The 19,051-nt window shown below is 44.6% G+C and overlaps 1 protein-coding gene across 1 annotated transcript; it reads right to left on the reverse strand.

Moving 5' to 3' along the window:
* Positions 1-884: 884 nt before the first annotated feature.
* On the reverse strand, positions 885-18,241 carry slc16a6b (solute carrier family 16 member 6b). Its single transcript, XM_063904958.1, has 6 exons — positions 18,014-18,241; positions 16,590-16,837; positions 14,191-14,334; positions 13,199-13,327; positions 7,237-8,136; positions 885-6,666 (listed from the first exon to the last, which is right to left on the reverse strand). Exons 2-6 carry the CDS (start codon positions 16,819-16,821, stop codon positions 6,395-6,397), a joined length of 1,677 nt encoding a protein of 558 aa, XP_063761028.1. The 5' UTR covers positions 16,822-16,837; positions 18,014-18,241; the 3' UTR covers positions 885-6,394.
* Between the last annotated feature and the right edge of the window lie 810 nt (positions 18,242-19,051).

Below are 19,051 nucleotides of genomic sequence, written 5' to 3' on the forward strand. Positions count from 1 at the left end.
ACAGGGATGCCTGAAAAGCTCCGCCGGAGGTGTGAGTTGAAGGCCTCCTGGACTTGGGACTCCTCCAGACGTTCCCAGTTCACCCGCACTACACGTTAGGGCTTACCAGGTCTGTCCAGATGCTTCCCCCGCCACTCGACCCAACTCACCACCAGATGGTGATCAGTTGACAACTCCACTCCTCTCTTCACCCGAGTGTCCAAAACATGTGGCCTCAGGTCCGATGATACGATAACAAAATCGATCATGGACCTTCTGCCTAGGGTGCTCTGGTACCACGTACACTTATGAGCATCCTTATGTTCGAACATGGTGTTTGTTATGGCCAATCCATGACTAGCACAGAAGTCCAGTAACAAAGCACCACTCCGGTTCAGATCGGGGTGGCCGTTCCTCCCAATCACGCCCCTCCAAGTGTCTCCATCATTGCCCACGTGTGCGTTGAAGTCTCCCAGCAAGATTAAGGAGTCCCCTTCAGGAGCCCCATACAGGACTCTTTTCAGGGTCTCCAAGAAGGCCGAATACTCTGAACTGCTGTTTGGTGCATAAGCACACACAACAGTCAGAGTTTTCCCCCCCATAACCCGCAGGCGTAGGGAGGCGACCCTCTCGTCCACTGGGGTAAACTCCAACAAAGCGGCACTCAACCGGGGGCTTGTGAGTATCCCCACACCCGCTCGGCGCCTCACAACTTGGGCAACTCAGGAGAAGAATAGAGTCCAACCCCTATCAAGAAGTAAGGTTCCAGCTGCAAAATAATCACAAATGATATTGTAAAGTATTTCAGTGACGGATGAACAAACACTTCTTTAGCTTAAATCTCTTCTGAAACAGGAAACACTGTTAAAAAGATTTCCGCACAATTAATGAACATCACACAGTGGTCAAAATCCCCCACTGAAGCAGTATTTTATTAAAAAATACATAATGGAATCAGCACAGCACTGAACAGGCAGGAGTTGCATTCAATTCAATACAAACACTTCTATAGAAAATGATCATCATAATATCATTATAAGGTGTTTAAATTAAAGTAAAACATATCAAGGAAAGTCCTCTGCACAGACTGCTCACTCAGGCAGGAAGTAATGTGGCTTTGGTACGGAGACACTGGAAATAACAATGCATTCCATAAACCGTCCTTGATGGCTGTCAGTGTTTGTCGTCGTTCTACATTTGAAGGTTAGTAGCTGATTGTAAACAGTTTTAAATGGAGTTTTTATTGCACTCAGCTCAGAGGCCTCTGTGTGGGGTCTTGCCCCACAGTGTCAGGAGCCCCTAGGGAGGGAGACATCACCCAGCGAGGGGCCCGGCTCCTCAAACACTGGACTTCTTGTTATCTTATCAGACTTGACAGAGTTCTGGAGTTAATCTATCGATCATATCTGGGGACGGACGGGAGGATTGTCTGTAGCACAAACTCTAAGGCAGGGGTGCCCAACCTTTTTTGAACCAAGATCTACTTTGAAAGTTGATAGTGTGTCGAGATCTACCAAGCCATATCGAAAGCCGTAGCGTAGCCACAATTAATTGTGCACCTATATAATAACACAATGTTCTGACACAAAGATCAAGTTTTAACAATAATAATACATTTATTGAAGTAAATGTACGTCGTGCAAAGAATAAGCACAAGTAGGCCTAGGACTGGCCCGTAAAAACACAACAACATACAACCCATTAAATACAATGCCTAATTTAAGTTGGAAAAGTGGTTCTCTACCTTAGTGGGACTTCTGGCACTGAGAGGAGGAAGCTAGTCTCTCATAGTCCGGACAGTAGGAGCAGAGTGCCAGCCGTAAGCAGGCCGCAAGGTGGTCATCAGTCATGGTGGATCTGTATTTTGACTTAATGATTTATTATGTGAAAAGGCAGACTCACACAAATATGTTGATCCAAAAAGTGCAGTCAAATTCTTTGCAGTTTGTCTGAGGTTGGGGTTCTTCTCTTTCTGCATTAGATTCCAGAATTGGACATTTGTGTCAGGTGTAGCTCTTGATTTGAGCTCAATGTCATTATTTAGTGTGAGGATCTCATTCTCAATAGCACCGCTATCCAGGTTGAAGAGTGATGCCACTTTGGACGTTATTCAATCCACAGCTATATTTTGCCCAAATGGAAAACTGAGAAAACTGACAACAGGCTCAATGGATGCAAAGTCAGTAAAGCGCCTGTCAAATTCTGACAAGATGCTTAGCACTTGATCATCATAACGTGCACTCTCAAGCTCCGCACAGTCTTTGCCCTGACGCTTAAGTTCTGTGTCCATGTGTGGAAAGTTCCGCAGATCACACTGTTGCAACCTGCTTGATAGCAGCAACTTGCTTTTAAAGGTGTTCACGGAGCTGATCATGTTGATGATGTGTTTGTTCTTACCCTGCAGCTCTAGATTCAAGTTATTGAGCTTGTCAGTCAGATCAGTAAGAAAGGCTAAATCCAAGAGCCACTGACTGTCTTCTAGCTGTGCATATTCAGCATGGTTTGAACGTTTTAGAAAGTCTTTAATTTCGGGCAACAATTCAGAAAACCGTTCCAGAAATGTACCTCTGCTGAGCCACCTTACGTCTGTGTGCAGCAGCAGATCTGTGTGTTCTGCACCGGTCTCCTCCAGTTGCGCACGGAATAATCGCATCTGCAGACTCCTGGCCCGAACAGAACAGGCAATCTTGTTCGCCACATCCATCACGTCTTTCATATTTACAATCTTCCCGCACAACCCTTGCTAGTGAATTATGCAATGGTAATTCAGGAAAACTGGGAACGATTCAGACTGTTTGCACAATCCAATGAACCCAGCAGTACGTCCAATCATTGCTGGAGCCCCATCGGTTGTAATGGAGATGAGTTTGAAGAGGGGCAACTTGCTCTTACTAACAAATTCCATAAAAACCTGAAAAATATCTGTGCCTCTTGTGTGCCCTTTCAAAGGCAAAATGGTCAGCAGCTCTTCTTTTACACTCATATTGTTCTAATGAACACACAAAGCTGAGCCACATCCACAGCATCAGTGGATTCATCAAATTGCAGAGAAAAACACTCACATGTGTCAATATCATTCCTCAATTGCTGTTCAACATCCTCCGCCATTCCCTCGCATCGCCGTGTAACAACATTTCTTGATATCTGCACATCCTGAATAGCAGACACAATCTCCTTTCGATTTTTAAAATCGGCAAAAAGCGTATCTGCGGCTTCCATGAACACTTCTTTCACAGTCTCAACATCCATGAAAGATTTCTCTCCTTTTGCAAGAACACGACAGACACGATAAGAAGCTATGGTTGCAGCCTTACTCGTGGTATTGGGCCTGGTAAAAATGGACTGTTGTGCTGCTAGCTGACTTTTCAATTCCTTGACTTTCGGGCGCGCAGTCGTGATTTATCTGGGAAGTTTGTATCGTAGCTCTTGTGGACCGTCTTCAAATGCCGCTCCAAATTCCCTTTCTTTGGTAAAGCCACATTTGCATTGCAGATAAGATGGACTTGGCATTCGAATACACGAAAAAATAATCATCCTCCCACTCTGAATGAAAATGATAAGTTTTAGATGTTTTAGTTTCACTCGCTCTAGTCAAGCTTCTCGCGCCCTTCCGAGTCCTTAGTTAGAACCTAGCAACCATACCCTGCACGCGCAGATAGAAAGAAGCGCGCGAGATTTTTTCTTTGATTATGCCTGATCTACCTTACTATAGCTGTACAAATCTACACACTCCTTCACGTGATCAGCAGTTCATTGTGCCTATTTAAGATGTTTTAAGTTGGAAGTTTTAATGTAGGCCTATTTAACACAACAGTAGGAGGATAACCTACACAACATTTTCTCGAGATCGACTTGAACTCAGCCCACGGTCGACTGGTTGGGCACCCCTGCTCTAAGGTCTGCATTTTGAAGAACCACTGGAGATGAAACACCTCTGCGAGCCACACACTGTTAGAAACATATACCTAACATGGACTGGTTTAAGTAAAACATGCAGACCCTGGCTTCAGGAGCCCCAGCTGAGAGGATTATTACCTGTATGAACTGCATGGACAATATGAAGTATGTCACATTGTAACATTGTGTCATTTCCCTGTAAGTATTAGTTTTGCAGTATTTAAACGTTATCCTTTTTCTCCAGAGAGTCGTGGTTCATTGTTTACGAATGTGAACTGCAAAGCTCCTCGTCCACCGGCGTTTAGTCTGCCGTTAGCACACAAGCAGCTGATGCATACCCCCTCCCCCCGTGTGCATTGACGCTGTTTGGCATCACAACGCTGTTGAAAGTTTGTCTGGTATTAGATGGGCGACGTTAGCAGAGGCACCGATGCTAATCTGACTGTCTTGGCTTGCTATGGTGGTATAAACCGATTTCTACTGGCATATTCTACCGCCGTATTGTTCATTATGTTTTTACTTTTGACATGGCAACCTGTGTAGCCAATGTTTTGATTCCATCCAATGGCTGCTATAATCAGAAAGACATGACAACGTATGCCATAAACAGCATCAAACTAAGCCTGGTTGCCTCATAATTTGTGTGGTCGCATTCTAGTCACTTTGCTCAGCGCTTCTGCTCGTTAAAAATGGTATTTGCCGTACTCGCCATGAACTGTTATTGCCCAGGTTAATCTCGCCCTGGCAAACAGAGTTGGGTGTAACGCGTTACAAAAGTAAAAGTTCCAGTAATGTATTACTTTTTACTGTAACGCAGTAATATAACGCATTACTTCTGAAATGTGGGTAATATAATACCCGTTACAAATCTCAGTAACGTTACAACACATTTTAACCCGAAATGATGTGGTGTTTTGTTTTTAAGAAATCACAAACATCGCAAGACATTCCGACACCAGAGGAACAATTGCGCAGGTAGAATAGTAGCTCAGTAAGCCTGTTTGCTATTGGTTAAGAGGGCTGCAGAAAGAGATTCACAATGCAGAGCTGCAGGCTCACAATGCAGAGCTGCAGGCTCACAATGCAGAGCTGCAGGATCACAATGCAGAGCTGCAGGATCACAGTGCAGAGCTGCAGGCTCGGAGAAGAGAACAGAGAAAGACAGGAGTGTTTGCAGGCCAAAGCAACAGAAGGTAACTTTCTCTGGGTCTGCCTCTTGAACCCAGAGAAGTTCAGAGACACGTGGCAGAGTGTTGAAGATCTGCAGCCTCTGTCCTCTGTGGAATCACCGGCTTTTAGAAAGCTTGTCAGTCAAATCCCCGCTAACACACCAATGACCAGGTGAGCTAACGCTGAATAGAGACTCGTTCATATACAGCAGGTCACAGGGCCGTGCAGAGGCTCCACTAACATGTTATTAATAACACACAGAGACGTCATGTTACCGGTATCACATATTATACAGCCCACTTAAACGGAGCAGGAGTTTAATTTCTAGCTCTTTTCCTAATGTTCAGCATGTACTGCCAGATAGATAGCTTTAATTATTGAGCTGCAATAAACTACATTTGAGCATTTAAAGCCAAACTTTAGTGGTTATTTTGGTGAAAGTAACTCAAAGTAACGCAAAAGTAGTGTAACGCATTACAGTTCAGAGACAGTAATAATAAATGTAACTTATTACTTTAAAAAGACAGTAATAAGTAATATGTACTGTATTACATGTTGGAAGTAACTTGCCCATCACTGGGCGTAAGCGTGACGTAATGGTTCTTGGTTCTTGCCGGGCAGCCGAGTGGGGTTAGCTAAGAACCAGTTTTCGGTGCTTAGAGCCGGCCCCGCTGTCGTGGAAACAGGAAGAACCAGAGCTTAATCAGGCTCTAGCCCGGAACAGGCCCTGGACCCGGTTTGGACCCCTGTTGGGTCAGGATTGCTCTCTGTGGTTTGCTGTTACTTGTAAAGAGCAGTACAGACTTAAGGATGTAGTGTTGCTTAGGTTTTAGAAGACAGAAGACAGGCCTCTGTACAGAGACTGAGCTGAAGCTTCTCATACACCCTGAAGGATCTCTGCGGCACAATGGATTAGTTACCATCCATGGTGGTAGTCATTAAATATCCAGTACGTGAATGTGCATAAGACTCACAGAGAGGACACAGTGCAGCTGCTCTCCATGTGTACAGGTGGATCATCTACTGCTGCTTTTGGAGTGGAATCACATCTTAAAGCCTGGTGTGTGCTGTTAGGGGGGGGGGTGTCATGATTTGTCTAATTTTTGCTCATAATGCTACAGCATCCGTCCTGTGACACTTTCCTGAGATAGAGGTTTTTAAACTAATGTAAGCAGAAGATTGTGAAGGCTCTGATTCAGCAGCAGGGACAGACAGTTGTGTACAGGTGGGGGGGGGGGGGGGGGGGGAATGATATGCCTTTGGTGTCAGAGAAGAGGGAACTTCAAGCTTTTCAGAATGTTTTCATGTCTTTTAACTCTGCAGCCTCTCAATGGTGAGGTCATGCTGTTCACATTAGAGACATGTTGTTCTGATCCACAGCCTGTCTGAGTGGACTGTCCTGAGGGGCCAAGTCCACGTCCAAGAAGTCCGGCTGGCCACTGTCCTGTGACATTTTGTCCTCTTCCTCATTGCCCTTGTCTTCCTCTACGTTGGTACTCTGTCTTTGGTACATGGACTTGGCAGGGCCGACCATGGCCAGGCAGACGGCACTGAGAGCCATGCCCACTGCACAGGAGAAGAAGGCAGCACCGTAGTTCTGAGTGACGTCCACCAGAACTCCTGCAGGACCAGAGAGTGTTAGGAGGGACTGCGGTACAATTTATAGAGGCATTCTTCCCTACTGGCATGGGAAAGGATCTATTGCCTGTATTGAAGGCCTTCACCCACAGAGTGACGGATAAATGACGTGTGAATACTCCCCTGCTGATATCGTTTGTCTGGGGCTTTCTTATAATAGGTAAGAAGGAGTGGGCCTGGTATACGCTGCTGGTTTAGTTATACAGCCATCTTCATTACGACCACTGTTGTTATTTTTGAACACCTATAAATATAGATACAACTCACCTGTACCGACAACATTTAGTGTTTAGCCTTTATTTGTGATAAAAAATTGTCATTTTTCTTTTTTCAAAAAAGGTGCTTTTCAGGTGCCTAATACTAATGCTCTGTGTAAAAGCAATCATGAAGAAAGACAATAAATATAAAGATTATATTGACCTGAAAATACACTGCTCCAAAAATGCCCTGGATGTGTAAGGCCTTGAGTGAGTTTCCCTGTGCAACAAACACCTCCATGTGCGGGAGGATGAAGGTGGACAGGGTAAGAGAGAGGAATAAAGGGATCGTTACCTCCTAGTGGCGGCCCTGCCAGCCCAGCGAAGCTCTGGATGAAGACATACACCCCCACAGAGGACGCCATCTTCTCGATACCAACCACTTCCTCCTCAGCCAGCATGGGGATGTGTGTGGAGCCGACAGTGCCCATGAAGTAGCCATAGAGGGCGCAGCACACCACCAGACCCCAGAACTCCCACACCACAGCGAAGGCCACCAGCACCAGGCTCAGCAGCAGCACGCAGCCCAGCAGCACCAGGGTCTTCCTGCAGCGCACTCTGCTCAGCAGCACCCCGATGGACAGGCGGCCGATGATCTCGGCCACAGCCATCACAGAGAGCATGTAGGACGCCATGCCGGGCTCCACCCCCCGGCTCTTGCTCAGTTCGATGACGTAGAGCTGCGGGGCGAAGAAGCCCAGCGTGGCGAACATGCCAAAGAGGGAGTACCAGATGAATGCAGTGTCTCTGAGCACAGAGAAGTCCAGCAGTTTGTGGCTGGGACGCAGTAGAGGACCTGTCTCCAGCTCTGCCAGCACCCCCTCATCCTTCTCTTTAACTTGGATGGTTGGTGTGGACATTGAAGAATCTTTGAACTCATTGACCTCCAACTCCATCAGAGCCTGACTCTCAGCTCCTGCATTCCTCAGATCTGAGCTGGAGGCAGAGAGGGAGATGACCCCTGAGTCCTCTGAACCCTGGGACCCCCCTGAACTGATGGAGGTCCTGGTCTGTTCGTTCTCCAGCTCATAAACAGCCTGCTGCTCTTTGTCCGACTCATGGTGCTCCTCTACAGGCTCTGGCTCAATAATGATTGGACGAAGGAGAAGCCCACAGCCAATCACACAAGCCTGAAAGGTTCCCAGCACAACCAGACAGTAGCGCCAGCCAATGTGTTCCTTCAGTGTAGTCAGAGCTGTGGACAGAGGGAGGCTTTATTATTACCATCAGAGCATGCAGAAAACCAGAACCCCTCCACCCCTGGGACTCCCTCTGTCTGGACTGCAGTGTTCTGATTGGATACGCACTATTGAGAGGCAGAGCCATACAGCCTATGGGCAGACTGAACTAGAACTTGAGCGAGCTAATTTGTGTAGATTTCTACAAGCTATTTTTGTTCAACCCACAATGGCTGAAGGAGGAGAAGACATCGATTTGGTCGCAGATATATGTCCCGGCTAAAAACAGAACTGACTGTAATGTATGCCATGGCTGATTTTGAAGGGAAAAGTCCCACTGATCTCCTTGATTTCCTTAAGCAGAAAAATCTGAGTGAGAGCATGGGGCAGCTTTACACATTGGCATGCAGTGACGATCACTGTGTCCACTGCTTTTGTCGAGCGGTCATTCTCGGCCTTAAAACAAATAAAAACGTATGCCAGAAATTCTACTGGACAGACTCGGCTTTCAGCATTAGTCTTGATGTCTATTGAAAAGGACTTATTGGTAGAACTGAAGCGCACTGATAAACTGTACAACAGAGTAATTGAAGTCTTCCTGAGGAAAGAAAGGAGGATGGATTTTATGTTCAAATAATCAGTTGTTTTGGTGAGTACAAAGCATTTTCATTTTATTTGTATACCTTTTTGTCTTTTTATGTCGTTAATATTAAATCAATATTAAAGATGTGTGTGGCGCACAAATTTCTTCTATTTTCAGTGAATAGTTTGTGTCTTTATCGTCACGTTTCTTAAATGAAACTGCTGTGGGTGCGACAATGCGCTGTTTAGTGAATAAACTTGTTCAAGCTCAAATACTTTTGGTGGACTTAATATAACTTTGTAGACTAATCCCTTAAAAGCGCCTTTTATTTTTAAGTTTTGACAGTATCCAAGCGATCTTAAAGCTGGTAGTTTAACACTCTTAATTGTAAATGCAGATTCATTGTTTACAAATGCTTCGGAAATATTAATATAACTCTGTTGTACTTGGCTATGTTAAGGTGATGCAACGCCCGGTTATACTGCGTTTCTGTCTAAATGTATAGTTTCTAGAGCCATGGCGTCATAATGATGGTATTAAGAGGTGGAATAATTCAGGTAGGACTGTGTAGGACATCACTGAAGGCCTAGGTGTGAAATGCATGGCCTGCCACTGCATTTAATGTCTGTGGTAGATAAAGCTCTACTGGCTGTTGAACTGCAGTTTGTTGAGTCATCACTTCTACATGGCCAGAGAATAGAAAAAGGAAATGAAAGTGTATATTGCAGTTGATTTCTTCTGTTGGACAAAACGTGGTCGGGTCCCCAAGAAAACACTTCTGATTCAATTCAGTTTGAAGTAGTTCTAGATTTTTTCAGATGTTTTGAAATTGCATGAATAGACCACATTATTAGTACATTGACATAAGACTAGAAAGAGTAGAAAATGATTATGTACAACTTTTTTGTCCATCTGAACTGTGAGGGTGAGGTTAGAATCCTTCATGATATCAAACCCCACTTACAATTCATGGTATACATCATGTGATATATACTTACCATTCCCATTCTGGATATAATATGCACACAAACAAATGAGGTATTGACACAATGCAGCGTGTAATCCATGGTTACTGTTAGTAATTTGATCCCATTGATATCAGTCTGACTGTTCATTCATACACTCTTCAGAGCCGGATTCATTGCTGCTGATGCTAACCCATTTCATACTTCCCTAAAATAACTTGCAAAACACGGTGTGGCTTTTATTTTGAAGCACTCAAAGAGTCTCACAATGGTCATTCGCAAGAACAAAAAGGTGTAGACATGTTTCCCTTGTGAATAGGGCCTCTTGCTAACAGTGTAGTGAAGGAAACAACCTCTGCATTGCTGTGGGAAAGTTGTCCTCCACTGGATTTCCAAATATAGCTGTTCATAGGTACAAAGAGAACTGGATTCTGCGTTGGAGGTGGAGCCCCATTAATATCCATGAAAGCTGCACATGAAGCCAAAATGGCCTCACTGTAGGTACAAAAGTACCTCAGTCATCAGGGGATCTGAACCCATAGTAACAATAGTAATAATCCCGCCTCCAATCTATTCATCACATCAGTCAGATGAATGGATAGGGAAATAACTCTGGATTAGGCTTTAAGCTCATTGTATAACCTTGAGGACCTCATGATCTAAATAAGAACCATAAAAGTTTATTGAAAATAAATTATTTGCTGATTTATACTTTTTGTCCAAATGTAAGTCGATAGGAATAAGTATTTCTTTATATCCTTCATGACCATAGGTGAGGGTAGGAATGAACATCGACCAGTAGACTGAGAGTTTTGCCTTCTGGCTCAGCTCTCTTTTCATCACAACGGTGCAGTAAAGCGATTGCAATACCGCATCCTGCTGCTCCGATTCTCCGGCCCATCTCACGCTCATTTGTTCCCTCACTTGAGAACTAGACCCCAAGATACTTAAACTCCTTCACTTGGGGTCTACAACTACGTCTTGATATCCTGTCCATGAATATCACAAACAGGATTGGTGACAAAGTGTAGCCCTGGCGGAGGCCAACCCTCACCGGAAATGAGTCTGACTTACTGCCAAGGACCCGGACACAGTTCTCGCATTGGGAGTCCAGAGATTGGGTGGCTCTGAGTAGAGACCCCCTCAATCCATACTCCCAAATTGTCTCCCTGGGAACCCGGTCATACGCTTTTTCCAAATCTACAAAGCACATGTAGACCGGATAAGCGTACAGGCCCCTTACAGGATCCTTGTGAGAGTGAAAAGCTAATCTGTTGGTCCATGACCGGGACGGAATCCGTATTGTTTCTGATCAATCTAAGGTTTGAGCTGGACCTTCCTTTTCAGCACTTTACAGTAAACTTTTCCGGGTAGGCTGAGTAGTGTGATGCCTCTATAATTGTCACACATTCTGATTCCCCCTTTGGAAAGGAAAACCACCACTCCTTCGGTACTGTTCCCAACTGCCATGCAATGTTGATGAGACATGTGAACCATGATAGCCCCTCAACACCCAGAGCCTTTTAGCATTTCTGGATGGATCTCATCAAGCCCAGGGGCTCTGCCACTGTGGACTACCTCGGTCCCCCATCATCCTCCAGCTCTGCCTCTACCATAGAGGGCGGATTTGTTGGCTGCAGCAGTTCCTCGAAGTGGTCCTTCCACTATCCTAACACCCTATCAGTTGACATCAACAACATCCCATTCTTACAGTATACAGCTTGGAAAGTCCTCTGCATCCTGAGGTGTCGGACGCTTTTCAAGAACAACTTTAGTGCAGACCGAAAGTCCTTCTCCATCGCTTCTCCAAACTGTTGGTACCTTGAAACTCTTCCTTCTTCAGTCAGATGGCTTCCCTCACCACCGGTGTCCACCAGGAAGTCCGAGGGTTACTTCCCCTTGAGTCACCTAAGAAATTGAGACTGCAGCTCCCCATCGCAGCTTCGGCAATGGAGGCTTTGAAGACCACCCATCCTCGTTCAATGTCCCCAGCCTCCGCAGGGATGCCTGAAAAACTCGACCCAACTCACTACCAGATGATAATCAGTTAACAGCTCTGCCCCCCTCTTCACCACTGTCCAAAACATACAGCCTTAAAGCTTGATGAGACGATAACAAATCAATCATGGACTTTCTGCCTAGGGTGCTCTGGTAGCTTGTACACTTATGGCCGAACAAGGTGTTTAGTATGGCTGGTTGGTTAGGGATAGTTATTAATGGATCCCAGAGATTGTTGATTTACATTATGCATTATATTAAACCTTAAGAGTCGGCCATCACACCGGCGTGATCAGATCATGTGAACTGTTCCATGCCGGCGCTGCATAAAAACAGCAGTCAGGACAACATTGCCGGCTGCTTCTGTCAAAAGTACTGACTTGAAACTTTATGTCAGTATTTGTTTCAACCAAATAAACCCAGTAAAAACTTAGATACAATGGTTTAAAGTTTATACAATAATTTTTTTCAAGCACTCGGAAGTATGAAAAATGGAAGCGCAAAATTGTATATCTTCGCCGTATTTTATCATTTTACGTAATGAAAAAAAGACGCTCGAAACTTTAGAACCTGCTCAACAGGATGCATTTACCAAGGAGGGGGAGGGGTATTTAGGTAAATGGAGAGACAGCGGGAAATCAAGAGAGAGAGAGAAAGAGAGAGAGAGAGAAAGAGAGAGAGAGAGGAAGATTGACGAAGAGAGACGCGGGAGATCGAGAGAGACGAAGATAGACGAAGAGAAACAGCGATTGAAGAAAAGTGGCTTTGGGTCCAAAATATTCATATAGTATGTCAAAATGAAAAAAACAATTATCAGGTTATATAGATGAGGTTGTCCTAAAAAGGTATCAAACATTGACATTCTAAACATTTCTTAATGGGATTTAGTAAGACAAATCAAAAAAGCTTGAAAGCTTGAAAACAGCCAAATTAGCCCCAAGACTCCAAAGGGTTAATGTACATCACATAATGTGAACAACATCTTGTTCTTTTTAAAATTGTAAATCCTCCAAATGTTGCACATTTCTTATCCACAATACCTCTTTTAAATCAGCCCAGCTGTCCACTTCAAATACAGTATATAGTATTTGCCATACATAAATATTGTTCATTTGTTATAATAGTCTTAACATAGTTCTTTAAAATAGCTGTCACAACAGTCCTATTTTTTTTATTTTGTTTTGCTACGTATTCTTCTTTCTGTTTCTTTGTATGCACCACATATACCAAAGCAAACTCCTCATTTGTGTAAACCTACTTGATAATAAAACCGATTGTGATTAATTGAGAGGAGTGATGGTCTTTCATTAGCAGGCAAGTTAGTGGGACAAACATTACTCACTAACAAAACCCTCCTCGAGACTTCTGATGAAAATGTTTTTATGTCAATCAACCATTTCAGGTAGTAGTTACTTTTAAACTCTGTATTCCTATTATTCTCTAAAGTAGTTCCACTTCATAATGGGCAGCAATAAGGAATGAATGATAAAGGGTGTATTTTAGCTGACTGTCCCCCTAATACCGATAACCCACCTGGAGCAAAGGCGAATATAGCGAAAGATTCTCCAGAGGAAGCTACAGACGTGACGAGGGCTCGCCGTGTGGAGAAGTACTGGGCGAGGATGGTGACAGTTGGGAGGAAGGTGAAGCAGTAGCCGAGGCCTGTAAAAACGAGAAGAGGAGAAGGGGACATAACATCCACTGGCCCAAATGGAAGGAACACTGCATGGCTGAGTCAAAGATCAAGGAGTCAGGTCCATCCTTTGTCAAAGGTGGCTGGCTTGCTGAGATGTTTCAGCTTTGCTACCGCTACTGCTGCAAGACAAAAGGCATGTAAAGACAAAAAAAGGGAGAGAGGGGAAGAGTTTTTCTGTTAGCTGCGGCCCATTTCAGAGGAAATTCATTCCACCTATTTCATTATCATTCAATTATAAGTTTCATTCAATGAATTCATTCTTTCCTCTTCAGCCACTTCCTGTTCCGTCACTCCTGATCTGAAAGGAAATTTTAGGTTTTTGGAGAACATTAACAAAGCAGCAGAGGCTGATGGCCTCTCAGTCATGGACAGTTCTGGAAGAAACAGATTGACTCAGATTCTTTGTTGATACTGCTAGGAGACCTTTTCGTTAATTTATGACAAGTGTTGGACTAAGTACCTCTGAGATGTAATGGAGTTAAGTAGCAGGCCCTGAACTACTAAAGCAAAGTATCTCAAATTGTACTTACAATACTTGATTAAATGTACTCAGTTACTGTCCACCATTGCTCATGGCATGACACAGACATCTGCAAGAGCAAACAAACACACATAAGCGGGTGGATGGATGGATGGATGGATGGACGGACGGACGGACGGATGGACGGACAGACAGACAGACAGACAGACGGACGGACAGACAGACAGACAGACAGGCAGACAGACGGACAGACAGACAGACAGACAGACAGACAGACAGACAGACAGACAGACAGACAGACAGACAGACGGATAGATAGATAGATGGACATCATATGTATGATAGTACCTGAGATAACTCCAATGGTGATATACATCTGGTTGATGGACCTGGTGAAGGCGGAGCTGATGGTGCCCAGGCTGATGAGAAGGCCTCCCACCATCACCACTGAGCGGTGGCCGAAGCGGTTGCTCATCATCGTGGCGAGGGGGGCTGGTGTGCACAAAGAAATATCAGTTGCACAGAACCATGATGTGGCCAATAAATAGTGAACATGTTTATGAGCACTAAATAAACCTGGTTACTTAAAGATGACTAGACATCTAGAAATCCACCCTTCATCTCCAAAATCCTGGAAAAAACAGTTGCCTCCCAACTCAATGCTCACCTATCCCACAATAACCTGTATGAACAGTTCCAGTCCGGTTTCCGCCCACTCCATAGCACTGAAACGGCACTCATCAAAATCAACACTGACCTCCTTATGGCAGCTGATTCTGGACTCCTCACCATCCTCATCCTCCTCGACCTGAGTGCAGCCTTTGACACCATCTATCACACCACCCTCCTCAACAGGCTATCTTCCATTGGCATCACCCACACTCACTTAGGCTGGTTCACATCTCTCTGGCCGAACTCAGTTCATCAACTCAAATCCTTTAAATCCATCCCCTCCGCTGTCACTTCAGGAGTGCCCCAGGGCTCTGTCCTGGGGCACTCCTTTTCATCATCTACCTCCTTCCCCTCTGCAATATCCTCCGCAAATTCAACATTCAATTCCACTGCTATGCTGATGACACCCAGCTCTACCTCACCACTAAACCCTCGTCCACTCTCCCGCCCACCTCTCTCCCTGATTGCATCTCTGAAATAAAAACCTGGTTCAACCAAAACCTCCTTAAGCTAAACAGTAACAAAACCGAGGTTCTCCTCATTGGCACCAAATCCACTCTATCCGAAACCAACAGCTTTTCCCTCACTATTGACAACTCCTCTGTTTCACCCTCCCCCCAGGTTAAGAGTCTGGGTGTCATCCTTGACAACACACTATCCTTTCAATCCCACATCAATAACATCACCCGGTCTGAAACATCAATCGCCTCCGCCCCTCCCTTACCCCCCACACTGCCGCCATCCTTGTCCACAGCCTCATCACTTCCCATCTGGATTACTGCAACTCTCTCCTCTTTGGCCTCCCTCAAAACCCCCTCCATCTAATACATCACTCCTGTCCTCCAACAGCTCCACTGGCTGCTGGTTCAGTTCTGTATTCAATTCAAAGTCCTCCTGTTAACATTCAAAGCCAACCACAACCTCGCCCCCCCTTATCTGTCCAACCTCCTCCATGTTCCCACCCCCTCCCTCAGACCCTCTCCTTCCATACACCTGTCTGTCCCCTCCGCCCGTCTCATCACCATGGGGAGCAGAGCATTCAGCCACTCTGCTCCCGTCTCTGGAACTCATTACCACTCCAACTCAGAAACATGGATTCATTCCCCCATTTCAAAACAGAACTCAAACACATCTGTTCAAAACTGCTGACTCCTGCTGACTCCTCAGTCACCGTCTATTGTTTTATTTTATTCGTTACTTGCATTGTTGATTCCTTTTATTGTCTTTGTGTGTGTATCATGTACGGTGTCGAGAAAGGCAAATAAAATGTATTATTATTATTACAACATGTTTACATAAATCAACATTTAAATGCAGCAGGGCTGAATCACATCACACATATGCGGCTCTTGATGCCCTTCTTCTCTCTATGTGTCTTAAGCGCTTGCGTGGGTAACTGTGCAGGAGATGCTCAGCTGTTCCTCACAGCACAAATGTGAATTTTACAAATGCCACATTTTCAAGTGTGGCATTTGTAAAACAGACCAAATGAGTCTGAGGTGATGTATTTCCAGTTTTAGTTTCTCGTCTATAGGCAGTAGAATGAAGTAAGTCATTTTAAAAGCACACTGGTTGGGTTTGATGGTAAAATGTTATTTAATACTAAAAGGACTATCTTTGCAGTTTGGATAGTTGCCAGGTTAATCACACCAAGGTCAGGATGTGACTTTGGTATGCGAAAAACAGCAAGGGTAATTTTCAACCATTTCTGTGATGAGAAATGGTGTCAAGAGGGGTTGATATGTGGATATAATACTACTGAACAAAATGTTAAATATCGTAAACGTGTGTTTGCCACAGATTTTTTTTCTTCTTTTTTTTGCAATATTGTAAAACCAAAGAAAAATTAAACTGTTTTGTGTGGAGGGAGCCCTTGCGATACTAATTTCCTGGTCAACCTACAAAAATGTGTCATCAACCCTGTCCGGAGTAGTGAGCTCTCCTTCATCGTGCCGCTGGCTGTCACAGCTTTACTCTCTGAATAAAGTCTTTGATTTGCACATGTCTGTCGCATTGTGAGAAGCAGATTACAAACTAAACTAAAAGAAAGGAAACATGTGAGTAAAGGGACTGACCACTGAAGGTGAAGATAAAGACACAGATGGAGATGACCCATGACACCCGGCTGTTGCTCTCTCCAAACTCCTTCATCAGATCCTGGAGGAAGACACCCAGGCTCTTCAGGGCCCCATAGGTGCAGACCTCCACCAGGAAGAAGGCAAGGGCCACAGCCCAGCCCCAGCCGCCATCAGGTACCTCTGAGTAAACATTTGCAGCCAAACAGCGGTGGAAATAGGGCCCCCTCATGGCTACAGCACGTCACCTGGTGGCAGAAACACACATGACCTCAGTGACCTCATTTTGGAACTCATTCCTGCACCTCCTTTAGGCCTTCTTTCATTTCTTTCTTATATTTGTATTTGTTCATATTTTACAATGGTTCATTTTTAATTATTAACAGAAACATGATAAATATAAATAATTACTTCAACAATATTCACATTGAAGTGTAATGTGTATCACTTTCCTCAAAAAGTAGAAAGCCAAGTGTATTCTAGGAATCAACTGTGTCAAGGTCAACTATGCCTCTGTATTCCAAGAACAACTGTCTGCATGGGAAACTGGACTTCAGGGCTTATGGAACCACCAGCTGGGTCAAGAAAAGACTGGGCTATCTCCTCCCGCAAACACGCGCACACACACACACACACACACACACACACACACACACACACGCACGCACACACACACGCACGCACGCGCACGCGCGCACACACACACACACACACATACACACACACACACACACACACACACACACACACACACACACACACACACACACACACACACAAACAAACACTAGTTGAGGTAAATACAATGTTTTATTATTATTACAGCCACAGGAAAGGATGTATTCCTCTGGAATGTGAACAGGTGTCAGTAAGTCACGCACTTGTATCTATTGACCCTAACTCAAGTTCAAAGACTTTTCTTGGCATCAACTGATTCTCTGTCCAGCCGAGATTTTAACTGAATGACAGACAGTTGAGAACACTTATAGAAAAAGTGAACAGACATCTAGTGTATAAAACATATTTGAGAGCATGTTGAATACACTTTCCTATGATGTTACACGTTTTCAGAACATGACTTGTTTTTGACAATGTATTCCCGCAGTGCAGAGTACAGGGATGATGAGTCAGTGTGCCGCATCATCCTCACCGACCGGTGGCTAACAGGAAGAGTAGTCTACATTTACATGAGCCATTTTTCCAGGTGATTTATAAGCATGCCTTTATTGACGAGTCAATATCATAACAGTAATAACGCCAGTGTTCTGGCTCGTTATTTTCTACCTAAAGTTTTCTTTTGGAATGGCATCTGTAAGTAAGCGTGACAGCTGCCAGCTGCAGCCGGGCTCGGGGAGCTGCCGCCGGGCTCAGGGAGCGGAGCACACAGCATCATCAGCTGTCGTTAACATCTTCATTTTACTTACCGACAGGTGACAATAGAAGTTAAAAAAGCAGCCTTCTGGTGAAATAAGGCCGCGTTTCCTATCTTGTCGTCATTTCATTGTCACGTTACTATCTATAACTTTAATATTAAGCAAGTAAGAATGTAAGGCAAATAGAAAAGCCGGTACTGCTTTGGTCTATATTCGCACTACAGCCGCATCTTAGTCTCCGGTGAGTCTTTGGCACTGGCAGTCGGTTACCGGCTCAAGCCGGTATTCAAACGGGTGCGCGCAACCTCCCCGGCTTCATGAACGCGCAGGGCGTTCCTTGTGAGAGACACGGGAAGTCCTTCTGCGGCGCGAGCATAGACTCTATATATGGGGCGCGAGCTACATCAGCAGTGCCAAACTGTTCTCATGTTGCATTTAGGTGATTGTGAACACACACTTGGAATTAAGAGTTAACAACCTTAACGATATCCAAAAACATAAGCACGAGGGCTTGGAATTGTACATATGGTCATAAAATAACATGTAATGGGAATTGTATAATACAGCGTGAACGTGAATGCAACTTCAGAGCATAATCAGGGCGCGCGGATTGGTTGAACGGGTTTATTCCAGTTGAGAGAGGCAGCATCCGGTCCACCGGAGTGTGGTGTTGTGTGTGTGTGTGTGCGTGTGTGTGTGTGTGTGTGTGTGTGTGTGTGTGTGTGTGTGTGTGTGTGCGTGCGTGCGTGCGTGTGTGTGTGTGTGTGTGTGTGTGTGTGTGTGTGTGTGTAGGGGGGGGGGGGGCGACGACTTCCCCTTTGAACTACAATAGACGGATAGAACATAATAGAGTATTTGGTGAGAATGGACTGTCACCATGGTTATAACCCTACTCTATATGGTAGCCTACCATATAAATGTTCCTCCGGTAAAAGTAGAAAGTACTCTCATCTAAATGTACTTAAAGTAGCGACAGTAAAAGTAGTCATTGTTTGATTGGTCCATTTCAGAATAATATCTCTGATATGTTTTATAATTATTGATCATTAAAGTGTTCTAGGTAAAGTTGCAGCTAGTTTGAATGGCTTT

This window comes from Eleginops maclovinus, chromosome 16, assembly GCF_036324505.1.
Source record: "Eleginops maclovinus isolate JMC-PN-2008 ecotype Puerto Natales chromosome 16, JC_Emac_rtc_rv5, whole genome shotgun sequence".
NCBI classification, from domain to species: domain Eukaryota; kingdom Metazoa; phylum Chordata; class Actinopteri; order Perciformes; family Eleginopidae; genus Eleginops; species Eleginops maclovinus.